This window comes from Rana temporaria, chromosome 8 (assembly GCF_905171775.1).
Source record: "Rana temporaria chromosome 8, aRanTem1.1, whole genome shotgun sequence".
Taxonomy (NCBI): domain Eukaryota; kingdom Metazoa; phylum Chordata; class Amphibia; order Anura; family Ranidae; genus Rana; species Rana temporaria.
Genome location: NC_053496.1, coordinates 137,952,655 through 137,967,164, shown reverse-complemented (window position 1 = coordinate 137,967,164; position 14,510 = coordinate 137,952,655). Strand labels below are relative to the sequence as shown.

Sequence of the window (14,510 nt, the reverse complement as noted above, 5' to 3'; positions counted from 1 at the left end):
GGTGACAGAGGCTGGGTGACAGAGGCTGGGTGGTGACAGAGGCTGGGTGGTGACAGAGGCTGGGTGGTGACAGAGGCTGGGTGACAGAGGCTGGGTGGTGACAGAGGCTGGGTGGTGACAGAGGCTGGGTGACAGAGGCTGGGTGGTGACAGAGGCTGGGCGTTGACAGAGGCTGGGCGGTGACAGAGGCTGGGCGGTGACAGAGGCTGGGCGGTGACAGAGGGTGGGTGGTGACAGAGGCTGGGTGACAGAGGCTGGGTGGTGACAGAGGCTGGGTGGTGACAGAGGCTGGGGGGTGACAGAGGACTGGGTGACAGCAGAGGACTGGGTGACAGAGGCTGGGTGGTGACAGAGGCTGGGTGGTGACAGAGGCTGGGTGGTGACAGAGGCTGGGTGACAGAGGCTGGGTGACAGAGGCTGGGTGGTGACAGAGGCTGGGTGACAGAGGCTGGGTGGTGACAGAGGACTGGGTGACAGCAGAGGACTGGGTGACAGAGGCTGGGTGGTGACAGAGGCTGGGTGGTGACAGAGGCTGGGTGGTGACAGAGGCTGGGTGGTGACAGAGGCTGGGTGGTGACAGAGGCTGGGTGGTGACAGAGGCTGGGTGGTGACAGAGGCTGGGCGGTGACAGAGGTCTGGGTGGTGACAGAGGCTGGGTGGTGACAGAGGCTGGGTGGTGACAGAGGCTGGGTGACAGAGGCTGGGTGGTGACAGAGGCTGGGTGGTGACAGAGGCTGGGTGACAGAGGCTGACAGAGGCTGGGTGGTGACAGAGGCTGGGTGGTGACAGAGGCTGGGTGACAGAGGCTGGGTGGTGACAGAGGCTGGGTGGTGACAGAGGCTGGGTGGTGACAGAGGCTGGGTGGTGACAGAGGCTGGGTGGTGACAGAGGCTGGGCGGTGACAGAGGTCTGGGTGGTGACAGAGGCTGGGTGACAGAGGCTGGGTGGTGATAGAGGCTGGGTGACAGAGGCTGGGTGGTGACAGAGGCTGGGTGGTGACAGAGGCTGGGTGACAGAGGCTGACAGAGGCTGGGTGGTGACAGAGGCTGGGTGGTGACAGAGGCTGGGTGGTGACAGAGGCTGGGTGGTGACAGAGGCTGGGCGGTGACAGAGGCTGGGCGGTGAAAGAGGCTGGGCGGTGAAAGAGGCTGGGCGGTGAAAGAGGCTGGGCGGTGACAGAGGCTGGGCGGTGACAGAGGCTGGGCGGTGACAGAGGCTGGGCGGTGACAGAGGCTGGGCGGTGACAGAGGCTGGGCGGTGACAGAGGCTGGGCGGTGACAGAGGCTGGGCGGTGACAGAGGCTGGGCGGTGACAGAGGCTGGGCGGTGACAGAGGCTGGGCGGTGACAGAGGCTGGGCGGTGACAGAGGCTGGGCGGTGACAGAGGCTGGGCGGTGACAGAGGCTGGGCGGTGACAGAGGCTGGGTGGTGACAGAGGCTGGGTGGTGACAGAGGCTGGGTGGTGACAGAGGCTGGGCGGTGACAGAGGCTGGGCGGTGACAGAGGCTGGGCGGTGACAGAGGCTGGGCGGTGACAGAGGCTGGGCGGTGACAGAGGCTGGGCGGTGACAGAGGCTGGGCATTGACAGAGGCTGGGCGGTGACAGAGGCTGGGTGACAGAGGCTGGGTGGTGACAGAGGCTGGGTGGTGACAGAGGCTGGGCGTTGACAGAGGCTGGGTGGTGACAGAGGCTGGGTGGTGACAGAGGCTGGGTGACAGAGGCTGGGTGGTGACAGAGGCTGGGTGGTGACAGAGGCTGGGTGACAGAGGCTGGGTGGTGACAGAGGCTGGGTGGTGACAGAGGCTGGGTGACAGAGGCTGGGCGTTGACAGAGGCTGGGCGGTGACAGAGGCTGGGTGGTGACAGAGGCTGGGTGGTGACAGAGGCTGGGTGGTGACAGAGGCTGGGTGGTGACAGAGGCTGGGTGACAGAGGCTGGGTGGTGACAGAGGACTGGGTGACAGAGGCTGGGTGGTGACAGAGGCTGGGTGGTGACAGAGGCTGGGTGGTGACAGAGGCTGGGTGACAGAGGCTGGGTGACAGAGGCTGGGTGGTGACAGAGGCTGGGTGGTGACAGAGGCTGGGTGGTGACAGAGGCTGGGTGGTGACAGAGGCTGGGTGGTGACAGAGGCTGGGTGGTGACAGAGGCTGGGTGACAGAGGCTGGGTGGTGACAGAGGCTGGGTGGTGACAGAGGCTGGGTGGTGACAGAGGCTGGGTGGTGACAGAGGCTGGGTGGTGACAGAGGCTGGGTGGTGACAGAGGCTGGGTGGTGACAGAGGCTGGGCGGTGACAGAGGTCTGGGTGGTGACAGAGGCTGGGTGGTGACAGAGGCTGGGCGGTGACAGAGGCTGGGTGACAGAGGCTGGGTGGTGACAGAGGCTGGGTGGTGACAGAGGCTGGGTGACAGAGGCTGACAGAGGCTGGGTGGTGACAGAGGCTGGGTGGTGACAGAGGCTGGGTGACAGAGGCTGGGTGGTGACAGAGGCTGGGTGGTGACAGAGGCTGGGCGGTGACAGAGGCTGGGCGGTGACAGAGGTCTGGGTGGTGACAGAGGCTGGGTGGTGATAGAGGCTGGGTGACAGAGGCTGGGTGACAGAGGCTGGGTGACAGAGGCTGGGTGGTGACAGAGGCTGGGTGACAGAGGCTGACAGAGGCTGGGTGGTGACAGAGGCTGGGTGGTGACAGAGGCTGGGTGGTGACAGAGGCTGGGTGGTGACAGAGGCTGGGCGGTGACAGAGGCTGGGCGGTGACAGAGGCTGGGCGGTGACAGAGGCTGGGCGGTGAAAGAGGCTGGGCGGTGACAGAGGCTGGGCGGTGACAGAGGCTGGGCGGTGACAGAGGCTGGGCGGTGACAGAGGCTGGGCGGTGACAGAGGCTGGGCGGTGACAGAGGCTGGGCGGTGACAGAGGCTGGGCGGTGACAGAGGCTGGGCGGTGACAGAGGCTGGGCGGTGACAGAGGCTGGGCGGTGACAGAGGCTGGGCGGTGACAGAGGCTGGGCGGTGACAGAGGCTGGGCGGTGACAGAGGCTGGGCGGTGACAGAGGCTGGGCGGTGACAGAGGCTGGGTGACAGAGGCTGGGTGGTGACAGAGGCTGGGTGGTGACAGAGGCTGGATGGTGACAGAGGCTGGGTGACAGAGGCTGGGTGGTGACAGAGGCTGGGTGGTGACAGAGGCTGGGTGGTGACAGAGGCTGGGTGGTGACAGAGGCTGGGCGGTGACAGAGGCTGGGCGGTGACAGAGGCTGGGCGGTGACAGAGGCTGGGTGACAGAGGCTGGGTGGTGACAGAGGCTGGGCATTGACAGAGGCTGGGCGGTGACAGAGGCTGGGTGACAGAGGCTGGGTGACAGAGGCTGGGTGACAGAGGCTGGGTGGTGACAGAGGCTGGGTGGTGACAGAGGCTGGGTGGTGACAGAGGCTGGGTGGTGACAGAGGCTGGGTGACAGAGGCTGGGTGACAGAGGCTGGGTGGTGACAGAGGCTGGGTGGTGACAGAGGCTGGGTGACAGAGGCTGGGTGGTGACAGAGGCTGGGTGGTGACAGAGGCTGGGCGGTGACAGAGGCTGGGTGACAGAGGCTGGGTGGTGACAGAGGCTGGGTGGTGACAGAGGCTGGGTGGTGACAGAGGCTGGGTGGTGACAGAGGCTGGGTGACAGAGGCTGGGTGGTGACAGAGGCTGGGTGGTGACAGAGGCTGGGTGACAGAGGCTGGGTGGTGACAGAGGCTGGGCGTTGACAGAGGCTGGGCGTTGACAGAGGCTGGGCGGTGACAGAGGCTGGGCGGTGACAGAGGCTGGGTGGTGACAGAGGGTGGGTGGTGACAGAGGCTGGGTGGTGACAGAGGCTGGGTGGTGACAGAGGCTGGGCGGTGACAGAGGCTGGGCGGTGACAGAGGCTGGGCGGTGACAGAGGCTGGGCGGTGACAGAGGCTGGGCGGTGACAGAGGCTGGGCGGTGACAGAGGCTGGGAGGTGACAGAGGCTGGGTGACAGAGGCTGGGTGGTGACAGAGGCTGGGCGGTGACAGAGGCTGGGCGGTGACAGAGGCTGGGCGGTGACAGAGGCTGGGCGGTGACAGAGGCTGGGCGGTGACAGAGGCTGGGTGGTGACAGAGGCTGGGTGGCAGAGGCTGGGTGGTGACAGAGGCTGGGTGACAGGCTGGGTGGTGACAGAGGCTGGGTGACAGAGGCTGGGTGGTGACAGAGGCTGGGTGGTGACAGAGGCTGGGTGACAGAGGCTGGGTGGTGACAGAGGCTGGGTGGTGACAGAGGCTGGGCGTTGACAGAGGCTGGGCGTTGACAGAGGCTGGGCGTTGACAGAGGCTGGGCGTTGACAGAGGCTGGGCGGTGACAGAGGCTGGGTGGTGACAGAGGCTGGGTGGTGACAGAGGCTGGGTGGTGACAGAGGCTGGGTGGTGACAGAGGCTGGGTGACAGAGGCTGGGTGGTGACAGAGGCTGGGTGGTGACAGAGGCTGGGTGACAGAGGCTGGGCGGTGACAGAGGCTGGGCGTTGACAGAGGCTGGGCGTTGACAGAGGCTGGGTGGTGACAGAGGCTGGGTGGTGACAGAGGCTGGGTGGTGACAGAGGCTGGGTGGTGACAGAGGCTGGGTGGTGACAGAGGCTGGGTGGTGACAGAGGCTGGGTGGTGACAGAGGCTGGGAGGTGACAGAGGCTGGGTGGTGACAGAGGCTGGGTGACAGAGGCTGGGTGGTGACAGAGGCTGGGTGACAGAGGCTGGGTGGTGACAGAGGCTGGGTGGTGACAGAGGCTGGGCGGTGACAGAGGCTGGGTGACAGAGGCTGGGTGGTGACAGAGGCTGGGTGGTGACAGAGGCTGGGTGGTGACAGAGGCTGGGTGGTGACAGAGGCTGGGTGGTGACAGAGGCTGGGTGGTGACAGAGGCTGGGTGGTGACAGAGGCTGGGTGACAGAGGCTGGGTGGTGACAGAGGCTGGGCGTTGACAGAGGCTGGGCGTTGACAGAGGCTGGGCGTTGACAGAGGCTGGGCGTTGACAGAGGCTGGGTGGTGACAGAGGCTGGGTGGTGACAGAGGCTGGGTGGTGACAGAGGGTGGGTGGTGACAGAGGCTGGGTGGTGACAGAGGCTGGGTGGTGACAGAGGCTGGGCGTTGACAGAGGCTGGGCGTTGACAGAGGCTGGGCGTTGACAGAGGCTGGGCGTTGACAGAGGCTGGGCGGTGACAGAGGCTGGGCGGTGACAGAGGCTGGGCGGTGACAGAGGGTGGGTGGTGACAGAGGCTGGGTGGTGACAGAGGCTGGGTGGTGACAGAGGCTGGGCGGTGACAGAGGCTGGGTGGTGACAGAGGCTGGGTGGTGACAGAGGCTGGGTGGTGACAGAGGCTGGGTGGTGACAGAGGCTGGGAGGTGACAGAGGCTGGGCGGTGACAGAGGCTGGGCGGTGACAGAGGCTGGGCGGTGACAGAGGCTGGGCGGTGACAGAGGCTGGGCGGTGACAGAGGCTGGGCGGTGACAGAGGCTGGGCGGTGACAGAGGCTGGGTGACAGAGGCTGGGCGGCGACAGAGGCTGGGCGGTGACAGAGGCTTAGCGGTGACAGAGGCTGGGTGGTGACAGAGGCTGGGTGGTGACAGAGGCTGGGCGGTGACAGAGGCTGGGCGACAGAGGCTGGGTGGTGACAGAGGCTGGGTGGTGACAGAGGCTGGGTGATAGAGGCTGGGTGGTGACAGAGGCTGGGCGGTGACAGAGGCTGGGTGACAGAGGCTGGGTGGTGACAGAGGCTGGGTGGTGACAGAGGCTTAGCGGTGACAGAGGCTGGGCGACAGAGGCTGGGTGGTGACAGAGGCTTAGCGGTGACAGAGGCTGGGCGACAGAGGCTGGGTGGTGACAGAGTCTGGGTGGTGACAGAGGCTGGGTGACAGAGGCTGGGCGGTGACAGAGGCTGGGTGACAGAGGCTGGGTGGTGACAGAGGCTGGGCGGTGACAGAGGCTGGGCGGTGACAGAGGCTGGGTGACAGAGGCTTAGCGGTGACAGAGGCTGGGCGACAGAGGCTGGGTGGTGACAGAGGCTGGGTGGTGACAGAGGCTGGGTGGTGACAGAGGCTGGGTGACAGAGGCTGGGTGGTGACAGAGGCTGGGTGGTGACAGAGGCTGGGTGGTGACAGAGGCTGGGTGGTGACAGAGGCTGGGTGGTGACAGAGGCTGGGCAGTGACAGAGGCTGGGCGACAGAGGCTGGGCGACAGAGGCTGGGCGGTGACAGAGGCTGGGTGACAGAGGCTGGGTGACAGAGGCTGGGTGACAGAGGCTGGGCGACAGAGGCTGGGCGGTGACAGAGGCTGGGTGACAGAGGCTGGGCGACAGAGGCTGGGTGGTGACAGAGGCTGGGTGGTGACAGAGGCTTAGCGGTGACAGAGGCTGGGCGACAGAGGCTGGGTGGTGACAGAGGCTGGGTGGTGACAGAGGCTGGGTGGTGACAGAGGCTGGGCGGTGACAGAGGCTGGGCGACAGAGGCTGGGTGACAGAGGCTGGGCGGTGACAGAGGCTGGGCGGTGACAGAGGCTGGGCGGTGACAGAGGCTGGGCGGTGACAGAGGCTGGGCGGTGACAGAGGCTGGGCGGTGACAGAGGCTGGGCGGTGACAGAGGCTGGGCGGTGACAGAGGCTGGGTGACAGAGGCTGGGTGGTGACAGAGGCTGGGTGGTGACAGAGGCTGGGTGGTGACAGAGGCTGGGCGGTGACAGAGGCTGGGCGGTGACAGAGGCTGGGCGGTGACAGAGGCTGGGCGGTGACAGAGGCTGGGCGGTGACAGAGGCTGGGCGGTGACAGAGGCTGGGTGACAGAGGCTGGGTGGTGACAGAGGCTGGGTGGTGACAGAGGCTTAGCGGTGACAGAGGCTGGGCGACAGAGGCTGGGTGGTGACAGAGGCTGGGTGGTGACAGAGGCTGGGTGGTGACAGAGGCTGGGTGGTGACAGAGGCTGGGCGGTGACAGAGGCTGGGCGACAGAGGCTGGGCGGTGACAGAGGCTGGGCGGTGACAGAGGCTGGGCGGTGACAGAGGCTGGGCGGTGACAGAGGCTGGGCGGTGACAGAGGCTGGGCGGTGACAGAGGCTGGGCGGTGACAGAGGCTGGGTGGTGACAGAGGCTGGGTGGTGACAGAGGCTTAGCGGTGACAGAGGCTGGGCGACAGAGGCTGGGTGGTGACAGAGGCTGGGTGGTGACAGAGGCTGGGTGATAGAGGCTGGGTGGTGACAGAGGCTGGGTGGTGACAGAGGCTGGGTGATAGAGGCTGGGTGGTGACAGAGGCTGGGTGGTGACAGAGGCTGGGTGGTGACAGAGGCTGGGCGGTGACAGAGGCTGGGCGACAGAGGCTGGGTGACAGAGGCTGGGCGGTGACAGAGGCTGGGCGGTGACAGAGGCTGGGTGGTGACAGAGGCTGGGCGGTGACAGAGGCTGGGTGACAGAGGCTGGGTGGTGACAGAGGCTGGGTGGTGACAGAGGCTGGGTGGTGACAGAGGCTGGGCGGTGACAGAGGCTGGGTGGTGACAGAGGCTGGGTGACAGAGGCTGGGTGACAGAGGCTGGGTGGTGACAGAGGCTTAGCGGTGACAGAGGCTGGGTGACAGAGGCTGGGTGGTGACAGAGGCTGGGTGGTGACAGAGGCTGGGTGGTGACAGAGGCTTAGCGGTGACAGAGGCTGGGTAGTGACAGAGGCTGGGTGGTGACAGAGGCTGGGTGGTGACAGAGGCTGGGCGGTGACAGAGGCTGGGCGGTGACAGAGGCTGGGCGGTGACAGAGGCTGGGCGGTGACAGAGGCTGGGTGACAGAGGCTGGGTGGTGACAGAGGCTGGGTGGTGACAGAGGCTTAGCGGTGACAGAGGCTGGGCGACAGAGGCTGGGTGGTGACAGAGGCTGGGTGGTGACAGAGGCTGGGTGATAGAGGCTGGGTGGTGACAGAGGCTGGGTGGTGACAGAGGCTGGGTGGTGACAGAGGCTGGGTGGTGACAGAGGCTGGGTGATAGAGGCTGGGTGGTGACAGAGGCTGGGTGGTGACAGAGGCTGGGTGATAGAGGCTGGGTGGTGACAGAGGCTGGGTGGTGACAGAGGCTGGGTGGTGACAGAGGCTGGGTGACAGAGGCTGGGTGGTGACAGAGGCTGGGTGGTGACAGAGGCTGGGCGGTGACAGAGGCTGGGCGACAGAGGCTGGGTGGTGACAGAGGCTGGGTGGTGACAGAGGCTGGGTGATAGAGGCTGGGTGGTGACAGAGGCTGGGTGGTGACAGAGGCTGGGTGGTGACAGAGGCTGGGTGGTGACAGAGGCTGGGTGATAGAGGCTGGGTGGTGACAGAGGCTGGGTGGTGACAGAGGCTGGGTGGTGACAGAGGCTGGGTGGTGACAGAGGCTGGGTGATAGAGGCTGGGTGGTGACAGAGGCTGGGTGGTGACAGAGGCTGGGTGATAGAAGCTGGGTGGTGACAGAGGCTGGGTGGTGACAGAGGCTGGGTGGTGACAGAGGCTGGGTGATAGAGGCTGGGTGGTGACAGAGGCTGGGTAGAGAGAGATTATACAGTCCAGATTACAATTTGCAGGGGCTGCAAAGGTGACAGAGAAAGGGGGGGGGGGGGCACCATGCAACCCCCTCTCTCTCTGTCACCTTTGCAGCCCCTGCAAATTGTAATCTGGACTGTATAATCTCTCTCAACATTGCATGGACTCCCCCTCCCCCCTCTGCACCTACCTTTTCTGCCTTCTGCTCCAAGGGTGGCCGGCGCCGTACACTTCTCCTCTGCGGCTCTGCCTTCCCACGTGGAGAAACATAGTGGGCGGTGCTGGCGCCGCACGGGACGATGGGACGTTCGGTTCTCCTGCTCGGCTCCTCCCCTCCCTCAAACAGCATGATCGCTCACAGACTAGTCCACACTTCACACAGCGGCGCGGGAAGTAAAGTGTCAGTGAAGCGGCGAGCATGGCGGCCGCCCCGCCGCTGCTTATAGACATAGACATCACGGTGGAGTGGCTAAGCAGCTAATCATATCGCACGCAGCCACAGGGGTACAATTGTAAAGTGCGGCCGCGATGGCGGCCGCGGCCCAGAGCTGACCTGATAAATTTCACTGACAGCAGGCGGCCTACCGGGAATTTTCCCGGTATCCCGGTAGGCCAGTCCGGCCCTGGCCACGACTCATATGCTCACAAAGTATTATTCAGGTTTTTGGGTTTGCTAGAGGCTAAAAACAAGTTTTATTATGGTTTTGGATAGAGTGGCGATGGATTAGAACACCTATTAGGGGTTTTTAACTGTCCGTGTCCCAATTGGGGAGATTCACCCACTCTGTTTTATTTACCATTCTCATTGAAAGTGAAAGTAAAAGAAATAGAGAGGATATCTGCCAATGGAGATACTAGTTCTGGCGACCTGAGGGAGCCCAAGGGATTCTCCTAATTTGCAGGGATTTCCCTTCCTGTATTGCCTACGAGTCAGTCAAAGGTAAATATCACAAATGGAAAAGAGTTGGCAAAAAAGTCTAAAATCTGACAGGGGTTATAAAACTCCATGCAGATTGTGAAAAAAAATAATGTTTTGCCTATAGTTCTACTTTAACCACTTGCCTACCGGGCACTTTTACCCACTTTCTGACCAGGCCAGTTTTTAGCTTTCAGTGCGGTCACACTTTAAATGACAATTGCGTGGTCATGCAACACATACCCAAACACAATTTTTATCATTTTTTTCATACAAATAGAGCTTTCTTTTGATGGTATTTAATCAGCACTGGGTTTTTATTTTTTGATAAATAAACAAATAAAGACAAAACATTTTAGTTATTTAGAACATTTTGCAAACAGGTAATTTTTCTTCTTCACTGATGTGCACTGACGAGGCGGCACTCTAGGGGCTGCACTGATAATCAGGATACTGATAATCAATCAGTGCCCTTGTCCCTTTTAGAGAAGCCAGTTATTGGCTCTCCTTTCCTCCCCTCATGCTATGAGCATGAGAAAAAGTGTCGATTTCTAATTACATCCATTATCAACAGTGATTTAACACAGCTGATCATGTGGTAAAGAGGCGCTGACTGTCTCTTTACCCTGATCTGTGATCAGCAGTGTCCTTCAGACAATATGATCACAGAGCGTGCCACCCGTACCGCACAGCCGGCACGATTATAGGAGGCTGTCATATAGCGGCCTCCCAGAACTAGCTGTCCGCCCTGTAACCGTCATTCATCTATAGTGCGGTCGGCAAATGGTTAGGCTGGACATACTCTAGTAGATTTTCTAAGAAAATGTTTGTAAAGATATTATCATTGGTAGATTTTAATGACTTGACAAATTTTGTTCAAAAGTACTTTAACAAATGTATTTTTTTTTTTTTGCGTTCAATATTGGAGTAAATGGACTTTTAGAACAAAAGCCACATTCACTGTTTAACAATGTATTTTGTTCCAGAAAAAAAATCTATTTTGCTCCTTCAACTTTCTCGTCCCTATGGTCAAACATATGTCGTATTGACCCCACTAATAATTGGAAAATTGAATGATTAAGGATGTACACCTTGTTCCTCCCTGCTTGTTTAAATAAGAGACTGCTACCACACTGTCCAAGGACTTGTACGTGGTGATTTTTCAGGTCAGTGGCAAATGCCCTTAGTGCTTCACAGATCGCTTGCAACTCCCTCCAATTGGCTGACCTTTGGGATTGTGTTTTCTCCCAGCGCCCTTGGGCTACTCTTGACCTCCAATGGGCCCCCCCAGGCACTGGCGTCTGTGGTGATTCGAAATGACACCGGAAGAGACCATAATAGACCCTGCACCAGGTTCTTTTTGTCTCTCCACGACCACAGAGACCATTTGGTCTTTGGGGATAGGTGGAAGGCTGTGTTTGGGATATTTACCTGGAGACACCTGAAATGGGCCCTTGCCCATGGTACTGCAGGTATTGTTGCTGCCAGGAAACCCAGACCCGCCATAGCTGAGCGGATAGAAACTGGCAGATTGTTTTGAAAGAAGGCTGCCGTCGCCATCACCTTTTTTACTTTATCCCCTGTGAGATAAATTTTGTCACAGAGTTCACTAAGAACCCCAAGTACTGCAAGACCTGTGTCGGAGTTAGGTTAGACTTCTCCGTGTTTATCAACCACCCCAGTTTTTCAAAAAAGGAAATGGCCACCCACAGTTCCCCTATGTAATTGGAGCGCGGAGGGTGCAAAAAATAGAAGGTCGTCTAAGTATCGGATGACTGATATCCCTTCCAGTCTCAGGGGTGGGGCAGTGCCTCCACCAGGATTTTCGTAAATATCCTGGGGGGTGAGGACAGGCCGAATGGCAGGGCCCTGAATTGAAAATGTTGGACCTGCTTTCCCCATCTGATTGCCACTCTTAAAAACTTTTGAGATTCCGGGGGGGACCGGGACATGTCAGTAGGCATTCCTCAAATCGAGGGAGGCCATGAAGCAATCTGGGGAAAGAATTGACTTCACCGAAAGGATTGTCTCCATCCGAAATTTTTTGTAAGCCACTTGACTTCAAGTTTAATATTAGGTGGAATTTGCCCGACGGTTTCCTCACTACGAAAACGTGCGAGTAGAAACCTTGCTTTATTTCTTGCTGTGGCACTGGAATAAGAACCCGCTGGTCTACCAAGTCACCAATTTGTGACAACAAGGCTGTTGTCTTCTGTGAAGCCACAGCTGGGCGCCCACAGTTAAAATGCCGGCACTGCAGAGGAGGGGGATAGGAGCAAGGCTTCAGACGGCTGGACCATAGGACAGGTGAGTGTCTGTCCATTAAAAGTCAGCAGCTACACTTTTTGACTTTTAAACAGGTGGAACTTCGCTTTAACTATTTGTCCACCTTACACTGACTCCCAAACTAAAGCTGACCATAGATGGACTAGACCAATTTTGATCCATCTATCGCCGTTCCTACTCGAATGAAGTGTAATGACCAACTTCTGTCTAACACAAATGCTGCTAAATTTATTTCAATCGGCAGGTAGCAGCCAATTAGCTGCAACGCTGAGCAGTGTATTCTGACAAGTGAAGGAATCCCCACTGTCAGAATCTAATACTACAGTGGGGAAGTTTCCTCCATCCACCTTGCTTGTGTGGATGGGGAAATCTGTCCATTTTTATTTGTTTTCAGTCAGCCAGCTGTCTGATCGAGAGAGAAAAAACGTCCCATCTATGCCCAGCCTAACTCTCAAAATTAACTCCTTAACCCTCAACCTACTGGCTAACAGGCTAATGCCTCAAACTATATGCTTACTTTAACTGGCACAGAAAATATTAAAATAAAACAATAACCACTTGCCGACTGCCTTACGTAGGAGTACGGCAACAGAGTGGCTCGCCTGTGCTGGATCACGTATCTAGTGCATGATCCATCACTCCCGGATAGGGGGTGTACACACACACGCTGCCGGCTATGCTGTGATTAGTCATAGCACAAGCCGATCAGCAGGTGCCGGGCCAATTATTGGACGGCTGGCATCTGCTGATCAGCAAGGAGGAAGAGCTCTGTAAATGTAAACAGGGATGTGCAGGTTTTCATTTCCCTGTAAAGCAGGGAATAAAAAGTGGCACATTCCTTAGTAAAAGCAGCTCACAATACATAAACAATGTTTAGGCACACATTTAACCCTTTGATTGCCCTAGATGTTAACCCCTTCCCACCCAGTGCCATTAGCATCAGTGTATGTTTTTAGCCCTGATCACTGTATTAGTGTCACTGGTTTCCACAAAGTGTCAGATTGGTCGCCATACTATAAGTCGCTGAGCGTTGCCATTTCTAGTATAAAAAGGGAGGTGAAACTTCCAGAGCTGAAGTGGATAATCTAGCACCGAGATCTTGATGCCGATGCAAATTCCTTACTTTGTTTCAAGAAAATTATGGTCCACAAAGTTTTGTTCCAGATGGTAAACATCGTCCTTTGTTTTCTAACCTATCTGTACTCATTATGCCTTTGTTTGATCCATAGCCATCTATGTCTGTTGTACCCTATAGACCAGCTATACTCAACCATGGTTCAGTGGAACCATAAGGTTCCTCCAGAGGTTGCTAGGGGTTCCTTGAGCTGTTGTTGATGGACCCTCTATTGGCACCTCTATAGTTTTGTGTCTATCCACACTTGGTAGAGCCAGCGCCAATATACCATGGATCTTTAGCATTCTGATCAACACTGTAATCGGGGCATCCTTCTCACTGACCACCGATTTAAGGAGTGTTCTTCCCAATAATTTTTTTTAGCAGGACTTCCTTGAGACATTTTGAAAAATGATTTCAAGGGTCCCCCAGGGGGTAAAGCTTCTATAGATTATTATTGCCAGATCCAGGGAATATAACCTGTTGTCTATGGGCCCCTAAATGAGCAAAAAGGTCACTAAAAATGCATACTTTAAAAAAAAAAAAAAATTGCGCACACTTTTGTTTTTGTTTAGACTATTCTAGACTCTGTCTTATCTTACATTATTATTTTGTCTGTTGCAGAGAAACTGCTCTCTATGGAAACCTTATCTTAAAGAAAGGTGTTCTAAGCCCCAGCGATCTGGTTTGATGATAATCATAGACAACATTGTTCTTACGTCTAAAAATATCTGTATGTGTAACCTTGATTAAATATACACTATACAATTATGAAGCAAGGTTTGTGTTTTTAGTCCTTTATATCTAGTAGGGCATTAACCATTTAGAATCCATCTTGTCCTGGATTTGCTTTTGCAAAGTGAAGTCTGGTTGGTTGCTGAGGGTTACTGCACTTTGCCCAGTGCACTGTGCCTTGATTTGGGGGAGACTAGTAATGAGTTATTCTTACTCTTATGTCTGGTTTGATGGAAAATAGGGTTACATTTATCTTCATCTGTAGGTATAATCAGTGTTGATGTTTTAATGTATATTGACTATACATTTTTGCTACAGTTGTCATCAAATTTAGCATATTGTATGTCATAAAAAAAAAAAAAATATATATATATATATATATATATATATATATATATATATATATATATATATTATCATACAATATGCTAAATTTGATGACAACTGTAGCAAATATATATATATATATATATATATATATATATATATATATATACATATACATATACACACACACACACATGAAATGTATTTTTTAAATCAGTGCATTCTCTGCTTCTGTATGTGGGTTAACCTGCTGCCAGCTATTATGCAATATGAAAACATGTAGCAGTGCATCCAGACACTAGGCCAACCAATGACAAATGTTCCTTCCCAGTGAGCCGGTGTGTTCAGGTCAGCATTGGCTGGATGTGCCGTCACTCAGAGGAAAGCTGTTGCCATAGCAACCCTTTCACCTTACTTCAAAGGTATCAGACTAGAAGCACCATGGGATGGGATGCAGATTATCCCAATGGGAGCAGTAACTACTTTATTGCGGCTCTTGCCTGCAGTGCATGAAAAATACCGAAAGCTCAGAACAAAATTGTATGCACTAGACAGTGTTCTAATGCCTACAGCATATGGAAATAAATAAGGTGTATTTTATGTATACATTGAAGAAAATAT

General features: G+C 56.5%; 1 protein-coding gene across 1 annotated transcript in view; it reads left to right on the top strand.

Annotated features, from left to right (window-relative positions):
- FUOM (fucose mutarotase) overlaps positions 1-13,602 on the top strand; it is a 76,146-nt gene extending 62,544 nt beyond the window's left edge. The window contains exon 6 of the mRNA XM_040320764.1: positions 13,452-13,602. Coding sequence (XP_040176698.1) covers positions 13,452-13,518 — 67 coding nt within the window. The 3' untranslated portion in view covers positions 13,519-13,602. The remainder of the gene's footprint in view (positions 1-13,451) is intronic.
- The last annotated feature ends 908 nt before the right edge of the window (positions 13,603-14,510 follow it).